Below are 22,690 nucleotides of genomic sequence, written 5' to 3' on the forward strand. Positions count from 1 at the left end.
TAAATTGCTTGGTCACAGTAGCTTAGTTGCATTAAAAAAAACTCTCTTAAGAACCACAAGTATAAGAATAAAATAGATTAAATAAAATAAAATAAAAGTGAAATCTAGTAAAATAAAATGAAAATAGTGTAAAAATGTACAGAATTAGCACATGAACAAATGTACAAGAAACAGAGATGGAAGAATATAAATTATATACATAGGAATGATAGTAAGGTGCAATAGTATCCATTAACATTAATAACATGGAGTTATCTGTTACAGAAAGGTGAGTTGTTGTACAGGTGGACTGAGAAGTCCTGTAGCGTTCACTGTGGAAGCAGAGCTGGATCAGTCTGTTGGAAAATGAGCTCCGCTGTCCCTCTATTGTCTGGTGTGGTGGACGAGATGGATTGTCCATGATGGAGAGCAGTTTGTCCAGTGTCCTCCTGTTCCTCACTGAGACAAACGTCTCCAACTCACTGCCAATAACATGACCAGCCTTTCGGATCAATTTGTCAGTCCTACTTGTGTCCTTATTGCTGGTGCTGCTCCCCCAACAAACCACAGCAAAGTTTCAATCCATTAAATAATCAGTTTTAATGAAATATTGTAGCATTGTAAAGTATTGTAGCATGAAGTGCATTACAGTAACGACTGAGTTAAATGACCATACCTGCTGTATCAAATCTGATACACAACATTTTGACATGATTTTACTATGACAAAACAGATAAAGTTTGAAGTGGTTATATGTTGCTTCAACAAAGTAAATATTCATATTGAAATATCAGTCTAAATGTAACATTTTAAAAAATAAACATTGTCCTACAAAAAACTGGAAAGTCCAGCCATTTTTGAAAAATGTATGTGTACATTATACCATCCAACTCACCTGTGATATAGCTCTGTGGGCCTGTTCCTTCTCATAACAGAAACTTTATGACCTGTGTTTGTCCCTGAATTCACCTGGACCCCTGGACCCCGTTAGGGACATAACACAATTAGGGGCTCGTCCAGGATCATTTGCCCTAAGCAACCATTGTTGTTGAGTCTGTCAAAATGAGTTTGAAGTAGCAAGATATTCTTGAAAATCCTGATATTGATAAGATCTAGGCCTGTCGTAAAGATGACCTATTATGTACCGCGGCACACTTTAGTTTTCCTGTTCAAAAGTATGGTAGAAAAAAAAGAGGTGAAAAACGGTTTTAGAAGGATTAGTAGAGGTAGGAATCCTGGTAGTGCCTGGAAGCCCTGCGCTGCCTAGGGCAGGGGGTCCACTTGCTCCTTTTGTTGAACCAGGTACTTCTGGTTTTATAGGTGATGAGGAAGAAGCCACTCCAGCTTTTGTCCGTTTCTCCTCGTCTTCTTTTCTTCTTTTTCTGAACTGGGCACCTGATGCTTCTTTGGTCTTTTACTTTGATCCATGAAGACTCGACATCATTAATTTTTGCATTACCTTTTGCCAACACCATCCATTCGCCCCATCAATCAGCCGGAGTTACGTGAGTCACGTAGATGACTGCACAGATTTATTTTTTCATTTTTCACATAACCCAATTAATTACATGTAGGTATATGGATCTATGTTAATTTTAGGAATGAAATACAATTTATTTGGAAGCAGTTTGTGTTGTGTGGCCTGGGATCAGTCTATCCCTCGCCCGCTCCCCCTTGCCTCTTCTGCCACACACACAACCTGTATGACTCTCAGCAGCAAGTAACTTGACAAAAAAAAAAAAAACTCAAAACAAAACTCTCCAGTTTTCTCGAGTTTTGTTTTGATTTTTTTTGTTTGTTTTTTTTGAGGGCGCTCCTGCGCCCTCACATAGATTGTGCCCTGGGCAGTCGCCCACATTGCCCATGCTCGATCGAAGCTGAGAAAGAAATCTCGTTGCAGCGACTTGAATTGGAGGCCCTGAGAATATCTTCAGCAACAAAATTACCACATGCACATGAGAACTCTACACCTTCACAGACAACCCTTGGTACACAAAGTTTATTGCTTTGGTTCCAGCATTTTGAGAGTCTGAGGTAAACTCGTATTTCAGTGCTTTTGAAAGAATTGCTATTGCACTAGACTGGCCTAAGGATATGTGGCCCATCCTGGGGGTTCAGACATTTGTTGAGTTTGCCCGAGAAAAGGGTCTTCTTTTTGATTAGGACTGAGATCCTATTTTCAAGTGTCGCTCTTCTGTTCTTGACCAGAAGGAGGCCAGGGAGAAGAAAATGGCATACATCCTAGATGATGGTAACTGCGTTGCTGTGCTGGTGACATCTCAGGGGATGAGGAGTGGAATGTGACATATCAAGTAGTTGTACAGCATATCGTTCCCAAGTGCTGTCCTTGGCACATGACCACCCATGGTCAGGACACATGGGGGTCACTAAAGCTTATGATAGAGTTCTCAAGCATTTCTTTCGTCCAGGACTGAAATCTGATGTTGTTAATTATTGTCAGACATGCCATGTATGTCAGGTTGCTGGCAAGCCGAACCAGGTGATTCCTCCTGCTCCCCTGCATCCTATTCCTGTGATAGGTGAACCATTTGAAAGGGTTATTGTGGATTGTGTGGGACCTTTGCCCAAGAGTGAAAACCAGTTTCTCTTGACAATTATGTGTGCTTCCACTAGGTTCTCAGAAGCCATTCCTGCCATACGAAAAATTACAGCTTTTGTTATCATGAAGGCTTTGGTAAAATTCTTTTTAACATTTGGTCTACCAAAAGTGGTTCAAACTGATCAAGGCACAAACTTTAAGTCGAAGGTATTTTGCCAGGCACTTAAAACTTTAGAAATCACTCCAGTGACATCTAGCCCCTACCATACTGAAAGCCAAGTTGGTCAAACACTATCATGACTCTGAAAGGGATTGGGATGACAGTGTCCCCTTGATTTTGTTTGACGCACATGAAGTTGTGCAGGAGTCACTAGGTTTCAATCCGGCTGAGTTAGTATTTGGACATGAAGGTTAGAGGTCCTTTAAAGCTTTTCAAAGAGCAGCTGGTCACACCAAAGAAAATGGTCAAAAGCATTCCAGAGTACGTTGCCATCTCAAAAACCGCCTTCAGCTGGCCTGCTCTTTAGCTAGGGATGCCCTGACCTCCGCTCAGGTGAGGATGAAGAAACACTATGACAAGAGAGCATGTGTTTCAGCCAGGTGACAAAGTTTCGGTTCTTCTGCTGATACCTGGTTCTACCCTGTCCACTAACTTTTCAGGTCCTTATGTTGTAGAGAAGAATCTCAGTGAAACGAACTATGTGATCCAAACGCCTGATCGAAGGCGACAAACTAGGGTGTGTCACGTCAACATGTTGAAGCCGTATTGGTCCCTAGAAGAGGAACATGGGTTGTCCATATCTCATGATGTGAGTGCCGTGTCACCCATGGCATCCATTGCAAAAGTTGGCTTTCCTGTGGGTGATAGGTTGGTGATGCGTAATGCTGCACCACAGGGTTGCAAGGCTGAGTAATACTGAGGTATTGTCCAAGTTGCCCCACTACTTAACATATCTACCTAATGACCAATACGAAGACATTAGGACTATGATATTTGATTTTCCCTGTTTATTTAGTGATATTCTATCGCAGACTACTGCCATAACACATTACATTGTCCTGACTAATCCTACATCTATTAAGCAGCATGCTTATCGGGTGAATCCTGTTAAAAGAGAACTCATGAAGAAAGAAGTTGAGTATCTGGTGCAGAATGGGTTTGCCACAAGTAACTGTCCCTGATGCTCATCCGTTGCCTCTAATTGATGTCTGCATTGACGAGACTGGTCCTGCAACATATATTCAGATTCAGAAAACTTTATTTGTCCCCGGGGTGCAATTTAAGGCACAGGTGAGCAGCTTAACGTGCAAGTATAGACATTTTAAGGTGCAAAAAAGACAGAAACAGAACAGGATACAAAATACAAAGTATATACAAGTTACCATGCCATAAATGTTATGACTGTCCAAAATATCCATGCAGAATGTAAACAGACTGTATAAGTAAAGTGACCAAAGTGCAGTAAAGTGACTAAAGTGCTATATCTCCAAGCTTGATATGCTTAAAGGGCATTGGCGGGTTCCATTAACGCCACATGCTTCTGAGATTTCTGCTTTTGTGACCCCTGACAGTTTTCTGCAGTACACAGTCATGCCCTTCGGTGTGTGCAATGCTCCTGCAACTTTTCAGAGGCTTGTAAATTAGGTATTGGGGGGTGTGCCGAACTGTAGAGCATATCTGGATGACATAGTGATATACTCTGATGACTGGTCTAGTCACATATCTACACTGAGAGAAATTTTTAAAAGTCTTGCAACTGCATCCCCAACTCTCAATCTTGCCAAGTGTGAGTTTGGAAAATGTACTGTGCTTTATCTTGGTCAGCAGGTTGGTCGAGGATAGGTGCGTCCTGCAGATGCTAAGATCACAGTGATTTCAGCATTTCCTGCACCAACTACCCAGAGAGAGCTGCGCCGTTTCCTTGGGATGGCTGGATACTATTGCCGGTTCTGCAAAAACCTTTCCTCTGTAGCAGCACCACTGACTGCCTTGACTAGTCCCACTAAGCCCTTCATTTGGTCTAGTGAGTGCCAACAATCTTTTCAACCTTCTCACCTTCAGTGATAGGCTGAAGGTGCAGGACAAATAGACTGAGGAACTCCTTTGTCCCCCGTGCCATCAAACTGTTTAACCACCACTCACTTGGGGGGAGGAGGACAAAAAGGAAAGGGACTGATATCCTGATTCTCCGACCCTTCTAACTGATCTGCAATAACATGAGTGCAGTAACAATATGCAGCTGGTATTTTTCTATTTATGCATTAACCATGTATGTACAGTCACAATATCTATTATTATTATTATTATTATTATTCTCTGGGTGTTGGGTTTTTGGGGTTAGATGTCAATTTCCCTGTGGGGACCTCCCAAAAGGATCAATAAAGTTGTCTATCTATCCATCTATCCATCCATCTATCCATCCATCTATCTAAACCCTTAAAAGCCTTCTGTGTAGCACTCCTGTCCTGTCTGCCCCAGATTTCTCGCTGCCTTTCAAGCTGGAAGTTGATGCCAGTGGGGTTGCGGCTGGAGCTCTCAGCCAAGGACAACCAAGGCATTGATCATCCTGTGAGTTACCTTTCCCGCAAGTTCAGTGAGCATCAGCTGAAATACTCCACCATTGTTAAGATTACCATCTGGAAATCTGTCATAAAAAGGCATCTGACAGGGGCAGTGTATTTCTCTTTTTTGTTCCTCTCCCTTTTGTTCCTTGTTTTCTGTATGGAAGGGTGTTAGCCAGGCCTAGTTTTGTTTTATTGCTTTTGTTTATTTGGCACAACCACGTGGTCCAAATCTTATCCACTGTTTCTGCTTCGAGGAGATTTTTTTAAGTTACCCTTTTGTATTCCAATAAATTCTGTTACATTTTCCATACACCCAGACTTGATTTCATTGGTGGTTCTGTGTTTGTCCCCAAATTCCCCTGGACCCTCTTAGGGATGTAACAAGTGCACTGTGTTCTGAATTCTCTGTATAAATCTTGCATTCAGTCTACCACTACTAAAATCCCATCACCTAATTGATGCATGTACTCATTTTTGTTTATGTTAAGTTGCTGCAGGAATGGTTTACCTGGATGCAATTAATCCTTTTGGTTCTGCTGCTTGCTTTTCTTCTGTATGCGCACATGTATTTGTCCAGCCTCTTGACGAAGACTTTTGTACAAGCTGGGTTCTACTTTGTCTCCATTACATTTTATTTTATTTTGCCTCCATTGCCTTAGTGCTGCTCTGGAGTTTTGAGAGCCTGGATGCTATTAGATGCTAATTATTAATCTGATTCCACACAATTATTAGTCTGGAAGGAAACCAATAATGTGCCAATAATTCAGTTCTAAGTTCCAGTGAGGTGTAGTGGTATCTAGTGGTGAAGTTGAGGATTGCAACAAATTGAATACAGATCATTACCTTGCACTACAGGTGAATTATCATGAGACTTATGAGATCATTACATCACACAACAATCCACAGCAAGCCATCTTGCTAGACTATGCACACATTGTGGATCCACAGAGGTGTAGAACAATCAGAATCCATTTCTGATAGGGCTGTCAATAGGTTAAAATAGTCATGATTAATTGTATAATTATCAAAGTAAATGCGCATTAAAGCGTCTCTTAAATCTTTCAAATTTGTACAGGACTTGAACTATAACTATACCCAGGTGCGATGTATTGAGAGGTTCAGTGTTTGTGACCGCAAGCCCTGAAGAAGGCATGCTTTTGTTTTTGGAAAATTACCTTTGTTATGATGTAAATAAATGGAATAGTTTGGATCTTATCCAACTATAGGTTTTACATGTGGACAATTGCAGCAGACTGGTAAGAATAGTAAAACTTAAATAAAAATTTCAATATACTCTGAAAGTTCCAGACATAGTAAATGTGAACTTCATTTTTAACTTTTGGCAGTTTCAGTTGCAGACAGTAAAAATGGAGCAGATTTTGTTGCTGAAAGACTAAATTCTGAATGTCACAATATCTGCGTTTAGCTGTTGGAACTGAGTGAAAAACGGAGTCATAGACCCTTTAATGATTTAACACCCCTTTATTCATTCCATCATTTCAGATAAACAACACATGATGTGGTACTACAGATCATTTTACGGAGTCACCACAAGAAACCAACAGTCTGTGCAAATAGTGCATTTTCATAGAGACAATTAAAGATGGACGGAGGAAAGACAGGACAGATTGGCGTTTCTCAACCTCTGCAACCCAGATTTGAGGAAAATGAGGACACTGTCAAACTACACCCATATTTTCTGGTTTGAGTGTTTATGCTTTTTTATTTACATGTGAAAAGGCTTATATTGCACTGAAAACCAAACAGTTACTGCAAATTTGTGGGGGGAAAATAGTGATAAGTCTGCAATACAAAGACTAAAAACATTGTGAACTGATAAGCAATGGAGCAGGAGGTAGAAACACCAGGAGGTAGAGAGAAGGAATACATTTTCCGTAAATATTAACAGTAAAGTTTCATCTGGCAGACACACAGATTGTAGACAGGCGCACTGTTAAGCATCAATAACAGCTTTAAAAGGAAACCATTCCTCTTACAGGATTCCTGCTTTTATCTTTAACGTTTATTGGTGACGAGCTGCTCTCATGCTGTCAGCTGCAGGTAACAGGTCCCTGAGGTTTAGACCAAAAATGGAGCTAAAAGAGGGTAAGCAGTAGCTAAGGTAACAAGAACATGCAAATATTCAGAAAATGTGTGTGATTTTGACATGTTTTACAAAGGCCTCTTTCAGCTCAAAAAGTATTGGTTTCAGTTAAAGCAAAGAAAAAAAATACATTGTTAAAAGCTGTAGTAGACCAGTAAGAAAGCTAGTAAATAGAATATATGGTAGCTACACCACAATACAAGTTGCTCAGGACTTGGTAGAGATCAATAATTGAGCTAAAAAAGTGACTCAGAGCAGTGTCTACAGTAACAAGTAGATGCCAAAGTTTAAAAAAAGTAATTTTACATGTTTTTTCTAGAGTTGCAGGAGTTGAAGACACTGGAGGACCTGGACAATAACAACATGTCAATAACAACTGTGGAATAGTACAGCACGTGCAGCTACGTGTTAAGTGCGATAAAACACACCAAGAGTCACAAATTTATCCAAGCAAATCAAAAACAGATCTGTACACAGCGCAATTTTAGGTCACCATCCCTAATCAGGCATGGATTCATAAGGTTACTATGTGTCTGCCACTTGTGTAAACTGTTTGCTAAAATATTCACCATAACAACTTTTTAAGGGAAAATATGTTAGAAGTTCAGATTTCAGCTCGCTCTGCTGCCCCCTAAAGGCAATCACTTAATTCACCAGTAAATGCACAAAATGCAGCTAATATTCACATTACAAACCAATATCAGCTGTTATTATAAAGTTAGCAACCAGCATTTCCACTTTCTGACACTGAATGAAACACAGCATCGTAACAAACCTATCATGCATGTCATCATGAATCTCTGGATCCTGAAAAGAATGAAGCTTTATATGACTCCGAAACTTCCTAATAGTTCCCTGGAAAGGATGGTCAATAGAAGTGGTTCATTACAGAAAATTATTAGGAAATTATATACTTGCAAAATAAAGCTCCACCAGGAACTTCAAAGGCCATATCAGAGTACAAAACCAGGTCACTTCAGGCTTAAGGTAGAAAACACAGTATGAGGAATGGAAATGAACACACAAGGCTACAGTCTGTCATCTTTGGCACTTGTGATTTCCTATTTGAAAAATATTAAATGCAGAGACATGAGACACAAGTTAGTTTTCTTAAAAAAAGACAACATGGCTGGAGAAGTCCTGACCGCTCAGTCTAGTTCTTTATCGTCACTGCTGTTCTCATATATTTATTTAGTGTCTTTTCAAACTCAATGCAGCAGACGAGTCAGAACCGTGTTCACCCACCTTGATGTTGCATAGTGTTGTTAGAGAAGCCATTCAAGAAAGAAGATTATAGGGTAATGTGGTGGTGGTGAGGAGGTGGAGGAGAAAGAACATCAGGCCATAAAATGGATCCCTTAATTTTCTTTTCTTCTTCTTGTAAACATGAGGCCCAGATTTTCAGGCCCTGTAGAGTTCAATGCTCGTTCTGCTGGTCTCCTTGCGTTTGTACGCACACACATGTGTTGTGTCAATTTAAAAATGTGTACATATGAGCTGTGGGAATGTGTTGAATCTTCATGTTCTCCTGTTTCTCATTGTAGATTCCAGTTAATGTTCCTCACATGCACAGACACATCACAGCTGACACCATGCTGAAGGTGATTTGACTTGCGAACAGGCTGCTGATGGAGCTTCTGAGGACAGATTTAGTTTTTCTACTGTTAGAATAGTCTCTTACATTAAAGTCGGACAAAAGGTCAGAGCTAACGATTGGTTTGTTGGCTTTAAACATAGGTTATTTTTTCAATGATAATTCAGGATAGAGTACAAAATGTTTGCTGATTCCAGGTTTTGGTTTGACAAAATAAGACATTAAGGGGCGTGTTTTGGGATCCATATCCAGGTTCAGATTTTCAGAATCATTAAAGACTCTTCAACCATCCGGCTAAAAGATCATTGTGTTGATGAAATATATAAAAAGATTTTCAACATTGTTCCACTCTTTCTGAATCAAAACGGATAAAATATATTTTTGTTTAATTTTTTTTTATGCAGACTTAGTCCCTTTTTTTAGGATTCAGTAAATGTTGTCAGAACAGTAGTACAGTTCTGAAAAATAAGTGGTCACAGAAACTGGGGTTAAAATGGAATGTGTGAATGTTTCACCCCTTTAGTCCTACAGGCAGACCTTCCTCTAAATCTTAGTCTAAGGCAAAAAACTACACTGGCTAGAAGTGATTTCAGTTCAGGATAGATGCCTGTCGCTTGCCTGTTTCCTTTTAGAAATCTATAACTCAGTGGCACACACTTTTAAAACACGACTCTTATTTTTATGTTGAATGTTTAAATGATCAAGTCCTTATGTTCTGAACTTAACTCACTGTATCTTTAATTAACTGAGACCCTAATCCCCGCATTTCACTCCGACACCAACCTGCAGAGGGCGGTTGTTTTTATTCAGATTTGGGGTCAGTGTGGACAGAATCACTTCAGTTATGGATCTTTATTCAGAACTAGAAAGCTAACTCCATCTATTATCTGATTAAAGCTTGGGATGAAACGTCCCCTGGGAGTCTAAATTCAGGGCAAAATAACTCAAATTATCTCGTTAACATGCAACCACTAAGAAAAGTATGGAAAAGAAATATGAACCTAGTAATGTATGATCTTTAAAAATATGAAAACACTTTAGCTCGCCTATTTAAGGCAGAGTTCGCTCTTTCTGCCAAAATGACCTACTAAACGGTGTCAGGGTGTGTAATCCACCTGAAATCCTTCCACCAGCACATGAGCGTACGGATGAGTCCCTCTCCCCGTCAGGTCCAGACCTCCATGGGCACCATGGCCTCCTTGGAGCCGATGGGAGGCAGCAGGTTCTGCTCACAGAGGAACTGAAGAGGAAACTGAACCAGGAAGCCGCGGATCTTCTTCAGCTCCTCATGAGCCCGAGCTGGGTCCTCTTTGTCCAGTCCCGGCTTGGCCAGGTAGCCCTCCAGCTCCATGATATTACGAACATCGCTGGATGGTAGACAACGGAAAACCTGGATGAGGTCAGAGAAAAACAACAACACGTGTCTTTGTTAAGAAAAGTCTTTTTGGCTACACTGTTGCAACTGCAGTTAATACTTTTCATGATTGATTTATATTTTCCATTAATTTTAATAAAATGGTACAAAAAACAAAAAATCCATCAGTATCTTGCTCGCCCCAAAAGCAAATATCTTAAATTTCCTATTATATAAAAAAGACAAGACAGAAAAACAGTTTATTTGAGTAATGATAATGTTCATGAATCTACCATCAGGAGAACACTGAACAAACATGGTGTGATGGCAGTGTGGAAAGAACAAAGACACTGCTCTCCATAAAGAAAATTTCTGTTCACATTGTGGAAAATTAAGTTTTCTGAACAGTTTCCGAACAGTGGATGCCCGACAATTGTCACTGTATTACTTTAAAACCGAAGAAATCATTGACGTGATGATTACCTGGCGACTTCTGCCGTGGCCCAAGTCCTGTCCTGTTAATCTATAATATGGTACATTATCAATTATATTATACTAGTTCCAAGATGTTTCTATTTATTTTGCAAATGTACCAATGACTTATATTATTTTATGTGAATATTACAGAGGTTTTACAACATAGTCTGAACATCTGTCTCCAAAACGTTTGGAGTCTGGAGTTTCTGTACGTTAATGGGTTATTAGATTATCCTTCATTGTAGGAGGAGAACAGAATAAAAACAGATTCCTCCAATCACATGTAAGTATCTGGTTAACACACACTAGTCACACAAGTTTCAGGTGGGCAACACCCAAAGGAGTTTCTATTTAAACTCCCCACTATTTTTTAGAACTAAAGACTTGGATAAAGTAGGGATGTCCCATTCAGTACTCGGAGATCGGCATCATGGCCGATCCAGGCGTTTTTAAAATGATCAGATCAGGCTTCAGTCAAGTGAGGTCTTTTGTAGTTATTTATTTTAGGTCTGCTTTTAACCAAAACCATATCCCTGTAGCGTTAAAACATCTTCTTCTATTAACGACAAAGCTCCCAAAAATCAAAGAACAAGATCCAAAATCACGTGACTAAACATGTCTGCTGTGTGGAAGTAGTTTACTATGACAAATGAAGTCACTCAGATAGTAATTTGTAAATTTCTCAATGTGGATATTTGGTGAGGTGGTAGCAGGAGATCATCATTGAATACTACCAACTTGAGACGACCTAAAGGTGAAAAAGAGAGTTATGCATTTTATGGCACTGGATGACCAGCCCATTTCTGGAGTAAAGAACAAAGGTTTTCTGGAGCCAAGGTAGGAGTTACCCTCTCTACATTACATTAAACTTTGACAGCCCTATTTATTGGACTTGATAGAGTCGCATCTAGGAGAATACAATACAAGAATACAAGAGAAGAAAAGCCGTTATGAATCTCCAGGGAAGGAAATTTATTTCAGATCGGCTCTGGGCTCAGATCGGCTGATACGCAATATTAAAAGATTCGGACAGGACTGGGGGGCAAAAAAACTAAAGACTCACCTTCTGGTAGATACTGGCGTTGCGGGCGGCAGTGGCCATCCAGACCTCCTTGTAGAAATGATCGCTAATGGGATCGGAAACGTCGATAGAGGGATCTGTGTTAGCTCCGAGAATCATCCTGTAGGAAGACAAGAGGAGAGGAGAACGATGAGACACAGGAAAACTTTAAATGGGAAAAGAATAAATGCCTGTCCTTCCCTTATTATGTTGCTGTGTGTCTGGCAGTCAGTATCAGCAAATAATTAGGCTTCATATCACAATCTGAATTATAACAGTGAATAAAACATACTAGAAGACACTAGATCTTCTTGTTTGGTTATTTATTCTGAAGGTACAAATTTATTTTCCCTTAGCCTGTTTTCATTAACAACTTCTGTACTGATTTGTTTCCTCTAGGTGCGATTCATTTAAAACTAATACAATCCAGGTACAAATGAAAACAAGATTATAAAACCAAAGTCAAACCAAAAGTTTATGAGATCAATTTACAACATAATTTAAAATGATCCTTAAATCCCAACCTCTACACACAGTCTGAAACAAACAGGGCAGTTTCAGTACCTGAAGCACTCGAGGCGGAGCTGTAGGGCGAATTTTCCAGCCTCGTATTCCTGCCTGTCCATCACCGAGGTCACCGTCTCTGAGTCCTCCACGATCACCGCCACCTCGCTGTCCCTCTTTCCCAGCATGCTCCGGTCGTTGATGTTGGCCGAACCTAGAATATAGCGAGGAATAAGGGAATGCGACGTCAGGACAGAGGACAGAAAATACCAGCAGGAGGCACTGCAACACTTGATTTCAGACTGCGCTTAAGACCAGACTGCTTCCATATCTCAATATTAGAGTTCAAAAATAATAATCTGCTCTGTGATGTTTTGCCATTATTCCTCTAAGGGTGGATGCTATTCCTAAATTCCCTCACTGTCAAAATCCCGTCACTCATAATCTGATTTCACCACACATCGGGTCACCATGTGTTGAGTCTATTGGTAGCTTCAATGAGGAGAGTTGCCTTCACCTGTTGTGTGACATATTTTCCCTTATATGGAAGTCGCATTCAGGGTGAGGGGTGTTCCCAGTGTTTAAAGCTGAGCCATGGAAACGCGTGCTCCACAGATTGTTTAGATTCCTTTGTTTCCCCTTCCCCCCCAAGTTTAGTTTGTAAATAAATAGGCAATAAAAGAACAAAATGGAAGAATCGCCTAAGGACTGTTTTTCCCCTGCACATTACACCATGAACTCCATCAATGACATCCATTGGTGCCACCTATGTAGTTTTGGTAACATTTTTTAGCAAAGAAGATAGTTAGGCCTTTTTTGTTTGTTGTTTTCTATATGGAAGGGTTAGGGTTAGTTTTGTTTTATTGCTTTCATATATTTGGCACAACCAGGTGGTCCAAATCTTCCTCACCGTTCCTGCTTCGAGGATATTTTTGTTTAGTTACCTTTTGTATTTCAATAAATTTTGTTAACTTACACCCAGACTTGGATTCATTGGTTGTACTGTGTTTGTCCCTGAATTCCCCTGGATCACCTTAGGGACAACAATTAGTCAGAGAGGTCATAAAGGATCCTCGGGTGACTTCTTAGCAGCTAAAGGCCTCTCTCACATTGGGTAATGTTAATGTTCGTAAATCTACCATCAGGGGAACTCTGAACAACCATGGTGTGATGGCAGAGTGGCAAACACAAAGACAATGCTCACCAAAAAGAACATTTCTCCCCATCCTGTAGATGGATGAGAATAAATAAGAGGTTCATGTTTGGAGACTAAACAACTCTTAGCATGAACTAGCTCCTCAGACAGAGGTCTACTGTCTGTCTGACTAAAATGACCAGGGTGTTTGCAGTTACAGTTTAAAATTCCTATAGAAATAAAGATCATTATTAAAATTAAAATTTTAATTTGGAGAAAATAAAAAGTTACCATCTGACAACCAACTGATTTTCACCTTATGTCCCTGAGTACCGTGTCATACCCTATGACACTTTCTGTTCAATGCTTATGGAAAGTGAATCCTCACAAGAACCCTCAATCATTTCTATCCATTTAAAATTAATTCTCTGACTTGCAGGATGATACCATCCCTCTCTGCAGCTCGTATTTCTCGCTCCTCCATTATATATGCTCTGTCCCATGTCAGAGTGATATTTCATCACTCGTCCGAGCTGCTGTGTGGCTGCTAATGTCAGAGACGCTCACCGATGATGACGGTGTTGTCGTCGACAATGAGCATCTTGCTGTGGACATATATGAGCTCCGTGACCAGCTTCCCCTCCAGCTCGGCGTGAGTCCTCAGACCACAGATGGAGATGTAGTTCATCCACTGCTCGCCCACTGCAAACAAAAAACAGACAGCTGCCCTCACAGTTCTGATCGGTCTTGATTTACAAATGAAATTGCAGACAAAGAGATCAAGTTTTTCTAAGTCGTTTACTAAGATTATTTTTTGCAAATAAATGAATATATCAAGTCATTCCAGGTACATTTTAAGGTAGAATGAGCTCTAATGTGAAGTAGATGTGACCTAAACATGAAAAACCAAAAACAGATGTTCACTTTCTTCTTTTTTGATGGTCATTCATAAGTTTGTGGGTGTTTTTATTTTGTGTGAGTATGGGCAGTTGGGGCCAATAGTGAGGTTTGGTTGAACGTCAGCCTTTCAGCACAACATATCGTTAGCCTCATAGTATAATTACCCAAGTCATATTTTGATATTGTAACAGTGGCCAAAAAATGACTTAGGCAATTATGCTATGAGGCTCGCGATATGTAAGCTTTATACAGTACCTCTATAGTCTCCCATGTCTGGTTCTAACTGTCCACTTGTCTGTTTCTAAAATATAGTGACAATCCTAGAACACAGTGCAGAACATTGTGTTCTTTGATACTACATGGCTTTGTGCCACATCTTAAAAATGATACTTGTACACCAAGGGTTCTTGACAGCAAAAGATAACAGCAACTGGGTCATGTGAAGCTGGCACTGTCTGCTCACATTTGCGTATCAAGCGAGACTTCAGTTTCACAAATCTTCTGTAAGTAGCAAAGGGTTTTTTAAGTTATCTTTATGTTTCTTATATGCGACAACATTTGCACACATATCCTTCACTCATGCAAATCATTACATTATGTAGCATTAGTGCCTTCCATATTTTATATACTGACCCTTAATGTTGCACATTAATTTGATGTAAAAGTATTATTCTATCAGTGCACTGGGGTGCTTCTCTTTACTTTTGGCCACATGACAGTGTGCTCCCTGAACATGTGAGAGTGCACAGCTGTGTAATATCACAAAGCCACAGCAGAGCAGTGGTGTATGACTGCACCATTTAATCAATCAATAAAAAATAGTGAGAAGAGCATTTCCAAATGTAACAAAATAAAAGCACAGACTTTCTTCTGAAAAGTAAGTGTTAAACTCCAACATGTTCAAATTACCAAAAAAAAAAGTACATAGCCACCTCAATAATGGTCACACAAGCAGAAATCTCCAGGGCTGAAAAGTGAAGTCAATGTGGAAGTGCCAAAAACTGCATTTCCTGACCACTAGAGGCAGAATAGAAGTGAGTCACTAAAAAACTTCACGGCATCAATAAAAATGCTGCCAGCCCGGTGCTAAAAGCAGTATTGGAGTAGAGCTTATTTCTCCATTCATTAAGGCAGTAGGGGGATAAGTTTATAGGACTCACCTGTTTAAATTATATCAAGGATTAAAAATATGCGGAATGTTGTGGCTGCTTGAGTGACTTTGATTCCAATTATTTGGATTAATATCATTTTAAAGACAGTGAATGCTTGAAATGACATCAATTACAAACAATAAAGACATGTTTAAAAAAAGCACAAAAAAACAGAAAAGCTATGGTTGACAACACTGAGGGTTTGTCTATCTTCATGTACAGGTAATGAATACAACCTTATACCTTGTGACCCAACTGACTGTCAAAAAGCTTTAAGGAATAACCGATTAACGTTTTTTGATACCAGTTCTTTAAAAAGTTGGGACATAGTGTCAGAAATTAATAGACAGCAAAGATGGTACTGCAAATGCTGATCAGCTCTTATTGTTTGTGCAGTAGCAGCTTCTTTTCTGATATTATGTCACAACATGTTAAAGAATTAGCAAAAAGTGATTTAAAATTGATCGGTTACACCTCTTATTGTTAAATTCTTGCGCAACAAGTTAAAATCTGCAATACTGCAGTTTACGGGCAGTCAGCTGGGTCACAAAATGTTTAGGGTGACTTAATTGACTTTATGTAAAGACTGGACTGAGATTGTAAAGCTTGTAAAGTAACATGGCCATCTATGTAGATCAGGGATGGGCAACTTAAATGATGGAGGGGGCCACAATTTTTCATCGACACTACCAGAGGGCCACATAGGACCGCACACTTAACCAGATATGATAAAACTGCCATTTTAAATATATATGTGTGTGTATATATATATATATATATGTGTGTGTGTGTATATATATATGTGTGTGTGTGTGTGTATATATATGTGTGTGTGTGTATATATATGTATATTGAAGCAAACGAAAAATAACCACTTACTGTTATTTATTTTTTTCAGTGCAAAGGGCTCATGAAAATAAAACATACAAATCACCATCCATCTCAAGGATGGCAGAAAGCTGCAGAACAGCAGACAAACATTAATTGCAAGAACTAATTTCTGCAGTTTTACACTAAGAAAGAGTTCAACATTTCCCCTGTATACTCACTCTACCTCACCACTACCAGCAGTGGGCACTGGTAAAAAGTCGCTGTACTACTGATTTGAGATCAGCTACGATAGCAGCCCTTGCAGCTTCAGTATACTTCTCGTATTTAGCTTTGTGCAACGCGTTGTAGGGGCAACTTAAATTGAAATCTTTCGTGGCAGATAACGTCTCTAAGCAGACTAAGCACATAGGTTTGCTTTTAAATTCTGTGAACAAATAATCTTCTTCCCATTTCACCTGAAACACACACACAATTTTCTCAATCAAGTTTTCTCTCTCCTCCGCTCTTAGCCATGGCGTAACATCCCTTCTTCACTGGTGGAGAAGACCGGTGGAAGCGTGTACGAGGCAGCGTCTGCATTAGAGGCGCTATCTAGTGACCAATTGTGTCGTCATTACAACTGATTCAGTGCCGCAGAGGACACATTTTTAAAATTATCAGAAATTAATCTAAGGGCCACTTCGAGTGTGGTCGTGTTCCATGTGCGGCCCCTGGGCCGCCAGTTGCCCATCCCTGATGTAGATTAACCCACTGGACATGAGAGGAATTGCAGTTTATAGAACTTCAAGTTGTGTTTATTTTATCAAGCTGATCATTATATCAGGCAAAATAGTGACTGTGTTGCTGTCTGTCTGACTTACTCTCTCTCTTGATCTGGGAAATGATGGAGTAATCTCCTCTGTTCATGGTCCTGCAGGGGTAGAGGAACACAGGTGGATGAGCAGCAGCTACACATTCTTCACAATACCAGCCTATAGCATGTCAGCATGTTTGCAAGGGCAGGGTTTACTGAGTGTTTACTCAAGATTGCCAGCTAGACAATGAATGTCAAGAATGATAAATTTACTGTACACCCAGTACATTAATATAGAACTGCCACCTTCCAGGATTCAACCCAGCAGCATTCTTGCAAAAATATATACCTGTAGTTGAAGTGCATGACAGCCTGGATGGCACTGCCTCCTCCGGTGTTGATGTCTCCTTCAAAGCCTGGCAGCAGAGGTGTCACCACATAAACACGGTACTTTTTACCCTCCCTAAAAAAGAAAAATACAGAATGAGAGAAGATCATCAATACAGTATCTCCAAAAATAGGTCAAATGGACTTTAATATGTATTTGTATCACATCATCCGACTCCATGTTGTAGTTGTAAGTTGCAGTAACCTTTCCCGTGCCAGAACCACGTGTTTCTAAACAACTTTACAACCCCAGAATGTAGACTACGCTCAGAGCCATCTACTTAAACACACACACAAACATATACACGATTGTTGGAAGCATTTGAAATCTACAGTTACAACAATGCTCCATTTCTTCCACAAGACAAGATTTGGGCTGCTGGTCTTTGTTGTTTAGGAATCAGTTTCTGAGTAGTCTTTGAAAAATGCAAAGTTCACCTCTAACTGAGGTGAGCTTTGCATCTAACAGAGGCCAAGTCAAACTACATTTATGAGATTAAATGTGTCTGTTTGTTATCTGGAAGGTACACAGAGTAACATCAGCATAAACACTGTGCGTGTTTCTGGGAAATTATCTTAACCCTAAGCACACAAACAGAAGGGTGTGTGATTATTATATGTGTGTGTTTTTCTTTTAAATCCGTTAAAAGGGTAAGGCTAAACACACACAGCAGCCACACATATGTTGACAACTAATTCTGTGTGTTTTACTTGTACGCTCGGATGATGCGCTCTGCAATAGCATCTCCGATCTTGTTGTAGACATGTCTGTTGTCTGCACAGCTGATGAAGAACTGATTCTGAAAGGAAAACAAACACACATCAATTAATTACGGACAAGTTCTAAAAAGTAGTTGACACAACATCTGTGTTGACATCCTGGTTCAAAACAGTGCATTAAGCCTCTACCTCTATGTAGATAAAGTGCTGACTGTTCTTGATTGCGTGGACATAGGCGTTGTGGATGGACTCCTCGTGGTATTTGATGCCAGCGGACCAGTCTGAGGCTGAACGCAGGATCTGAAGAAAGGCATATTACAGAAATCACGGTACTTCTCCTTTCACAGAAGGTTAATTTTATTTCAGCTTGTGATGCTTCCATTAAATGCTGAAGAAGGCAGTAATGTCCTCCAGCATAATATTTAATCGATAATAATCGATAAATAATTAATTTTCATCTAATTTTATTCCACTCTCTGCACTATGACGTTACCCTGCTACTTTCTTCACTGGAGAGTATCCAAATCCATCACAAACAACTAAGAATGGTTCAACTTTAAGACTTTTTTTCTATAGAAAACATTTATGCCTCTTTATCCCTTCACAAATAAAAATAAGCAAGAATCTCAAAACCATTGCAATACCAACCTGTACTTTGGTGCGGATACAGTTAGGTACTTGGTATCGCTGCTCTCCAGCAGTGGTGTGAGACTTGGGAAGTAGATATGGATATGACAGAGAGCGGTACTTTGGCTTCACAATCTGGTAAAGAAACAGAGAAACGTGTAAACCATAGTACATGTCAAACCTTTCCTAGTCACAGCAGCAGAGCATGTTTAATAAACAGAAAGATTCTTGTTTCTCTCAAGTTTTGAAAAACTTTGAATGACAATTCATGGCTCACTCTCTTTGTAGATCAGACCAATAAAACATCACCATGTGTGAAGTTACAAAGGTATTGATCTAGTATTGTGAATAAAGTGACTGCTATCTTTGGTGTCTCAATATGAATGGCCCCTATGTGCCTGATTCTTGGTCTCCCGGATGGTCAGATCACTGACAGTAAACACAGAAGATTTTTCAATATGCTGGCTTTTGCTGCTTGAAAGAACATTCTACTATTCTGGATCAAGAATGTTGATCCAACAAAAAAAATTATGGCACAACATTGTTATGGTAAATGGCCTTGCTTTTATATAGCGCTTTTCTACCTATTGGTACTCAAAGCGCTTTACAGTCACAGACACATCTACCCATTTGCTCACACAAGCACACACCGGTGCCACGCACGGGGACCAACAGCGGGTTCAGTGTCTTGCTCAAGGACACTTCGGCATGTGATCGAACCGCTAACCCTCTGGTTCGTGGACAACCCGCTCTACCTACTGAGCCACAGCCGCCCCAGTTATGGCCTGCATTCCTAGTGAATACATCACATGCATGCTTCACTCCAAAACAGATACTAGGTCTGTACCCACATGCCCACGTTCTGCTGTTTTTTTCATTTTCTGTCATGTCTGAGCAGTTCTGTGTGTTTTACGTTTTGAGAAAATGGAATAAAAAATATTAGTTTTTTTTTTTTAAATACTTGCGTTCTTTACTCCTTTATATTGAACAATCTCATAATATGTTAGGAAAATAACCAAAAAACAAGCAGAGACCAGGGCAATTGGACTTGTCGGCGGTTTGCCACTGAGTCACTGTCTCCTCCTCTTTGCATATTCAGTTATATATCTCAGATCATCCATTACCATTAAACAAATTGTCCAGTCACCTTTGTCTTAGCTTGTTTTTTGGATATTTTCCCCTTATGGTTGAACAATGATAACTCGCCGAATGTCTTCCAAGAAGCTGAAGTCTATAGTTAGTTTAGAGATGTAACAAGTTGCTCAATAAAGTCAATGAATGAACTGAGATGTATAATTAAATGTTATCTGTGTAAAGAAAGAGACTGCGGCCCAATGGCAAAATGTTTTTAAGAAACCCAAGAAGTCCAGGTGCACCTTTTTGGATATACCATGACCTGGATTACTGAGAGCCATCATAGACATAAAGGGAAAATCTACAAAGAATGAATGATTCATGCTTTTTTTTTTAAAGACAAAGGCAATACAATTTCTAATAATATGACCACAATATCTGAGTTCTTCACACTTCACACAATATACTCAATCTTGGTTTAAAACATGTGAAAATCTGGCTGAGTTAGAGGTTAAATTAAAGACGTAGTTCTTTAGACATTGACTTAGTTAATCTTAGATATATTAGAACTTAAATTGTTAACATAAACAACAAAACCATCTTTCATTTTCAATTGCAAAATACTTTTAGCATTAAGCCAGGAAATTACAGCAGATAAACATTCTTTTGTTTCATGCTTTTAGACCTTGATTAAACCTGAGAATTGAGCAGCTTGATCTCTGACCTTGTGGAAATTCCACCGCTGGATGAAGTGTCTGGCCACATCCCTAGCTGCTTTCCCATGAACCACAGAGGCGATGTCGTGCCAAGGCATTCTGGGAGTTGTGTGTCTGTCTATAAAATCTATCAAAGCAGAAACGGTAACATGAGAAGTAGAAGAAGGAAGTTGTTGTCCATAAATACAAAGGCCTCATCGAGGTGCTTACCATCGAAAGGTTTTTCCAGTTGAATCCAGTCCTTGTACACAAAGTTGCAGTAATCTTTTCCGTGCCAGAACCGTGTGTTTCCAAACAACTCTCCGACCCCAGTATGTAGACTACGCTCTAAACCACCTAAAACACACACACGAATACATACACCATTATTTGGATGTATGTGAAACCTACAGTTGCAACAAACCTCAATTTTTCTCATAAAACAAGACTGCAAACTGTGTATAACTTCATGTGTATAACTAGAGCTTGGACAAAGAAAAAGTCACTTTTAGACATCTGAATGATGCTAGCTTAGCTAGCTCTAGCACCACATGCTAATAATGGATGTATGACTCTCCTCACGAAATGAATTTTAGCCACTTCCAAGTATTTAGTCACTTTAAAGCCATTTTAGTTGCTTTGTCGGCATGTCCTAGCCAGAAGAAGTATCTGTGTGGCCTAGCATAGCCAGACTGAGTTCTCACCAGAATATGATTCTGGTGACACATTCTCGACAAATGCATTAATAGTTTGTCCTTTAAAGTTATTTTGTTGCCAGTATCTTTAATTGACATATCTCTAAACAGCTTGCTTCTCTGACAACAGCCATTTTGTATTTCAACTCCATGGTGCTCGAATGACACGTATGACTAAATCTCTGTTACTCTTCTGTCCATCACCATATAAAGCCCATCCAAATGCTATGATTGTCCAGGCAGATTTGCTCTAGAAAGATCTGCCTGGAGAGACTCCAGACCAACTATGTACTACAAAACATCTGTAGACAGGAGGAAGTTGGTCTGGCTTCTAGGCTAAGATTGAAAGGATTTTAAGTTTAAAGAACAAAGGAGGGGAAGGAAAGTTGTATCAACTTGTTAGTACATTTGATAACACACAGCCCTAACCTTAAAGTGATGCTTACATAAGAGTACTAAAAAGGTATCACATCAACCGGAAAAACAGAGATGACCCTAGCAAACAAACAGCAGCTAATAAAAACCTACGCTATCTGTTTTACAGCAGAAACTACACGTGTTCCAGAATGGAAATATGTTTAAAGAAAAAAGCTCTGTGTCTTATTTTAAAGATGGTTGGTTGAAGCCTTTTCATTAAACTCACAAATTAGTGCTTGTATTTTCTCTGTGGGCTTTACCATATTTCTGAGCCTGGTTCCACTTTTCTGGATGTTCTGAAATCATTACGTACCAACAATGACTTTTGTCTATTTAATACAAATGCTTCCGAATGTCTTCTTTTGTGCAAGAAACCGTCCAAATTGTATATGATCACTTTTTCATTTATTTCATTTTTTACTAAAAAAAAAAAAATGATAAAAAAAAACTTATAGTGATTGTGCAGCACATTTGCCAAATAATGGTTGTTCCTTAAGATAGTTTAAACTGTGCGAATCTTGTTCAAAATAGGACAACATAACAGCTTTACGTATTAATCCATCATGAAGTCCCTTCACTCTCTTTTTTTACTACAAAATAAACACAGCTGCTTATGTTTACACCACAGATCAGAGTTTAAAAATCAAGATGGACCTTTGACGCAGAACACCAAAGGTCACACAGTCAAGGTAAAAACCACAGCAGAGCACACTGGGAAAAATTGGGCAAGAGGCCAAACTGCCTCCAGACCCACGGCCCGACTCACCAGCCCGGTACTGGCTGACCAGCGTGACCGCCCTCAGCTCTGCCAGCCTGCCGGGAATCAGAGCATGCTGGCTGGTGATGCTGTTTGACCAACCTGAGCATAGCGTCCAGAAAACACAGATCAAGACGTCACTCAGATGAGATGCCACAAATACCAACTGGCTGGGTTGCGGGCAAACCATCCAATCCTTAAGTAATTGGCCTCCGGCTATAGCTGAAGAGATCTTCATCATTTTGGCTTTTTAAATTGTACGTTCCTCTTTTAATCCTTAATAATACCTCCCAGCAGGTTTATTAATGGTT

The 22,690-nt window shown here is 39.7% G+C and overlaps 1 protein-coding gene across 3 annotated transcripts in view; it reads right to left on the reverse strand.

Moving 5' to 3' along the window:
* Positions 1–6,530: 6,530 nt before the first annotated feature.
* pld1b (phospholipase D1b) overlaps positions 6,531–22,690 on the reverse strand; it is a 72,479-nt gene continuing 56,319 nt past the window's right edge. For 2 of the 3 annotated variants that reach the window (XM_084566091.1, XM_084566090.1), the window contains 11 exons: positions 20,742–20,867; positions 20,540–20,658; positions 18,763–18,876; positions 18,304–18,414; positions 18,106–18,194; positions 17,357–17,470; positions 17,075–17,124; positions 13,900–14,034; positions 12,258–12,411; positions 11,697–11,814; positions 6,531–10,192 (listed from right to left, as the gene is read on the reverse strand). In XM_084566091.1, the coding sequence (XP_084422217.1) occupies positions 9,968–10,192; positions 11,697–11,814; positions 12,258–12,411; positions 13,900–14,034; positions 17,075–17,124; positions 17,357–17,470; positions 18,106–18,194; positions 18,304–18,414; positions 18,763–18,876; positions 20,540–20,658; positions 20,742–20,867 (1,355 nt within the window). In that variant the 3' untranslated portion in view covers positions 6,531–9,967. The remainder of the gene's footprint in view (positions 10,193–11,696; positions 11,815–12,257; positions 12,412–13,899; positions 14,035–17,074; positions 17,125–17,356; positions 17,471–18,105; positions 18,195–18,303; positions 18,415–18,762; positions 18,877–20,539; positions 20,659–20,741; positions 20,868–22,690) is intronic. The other variant, XR_014699583.1, reaches the window with a different exon arrangement.

The sequence above is a fragment of the Chelon labrosus genome, assembly GCF_963514085.1.
Source record: "Chelon labrosus genome assembly, chromosome: 18".
Taxonomy (NCBI): Eukaryota; Metazoa; Chordata; class Actinopteri; order Mugiliformes; family Mugilidae; genus Chelon; species Chelon labrosus.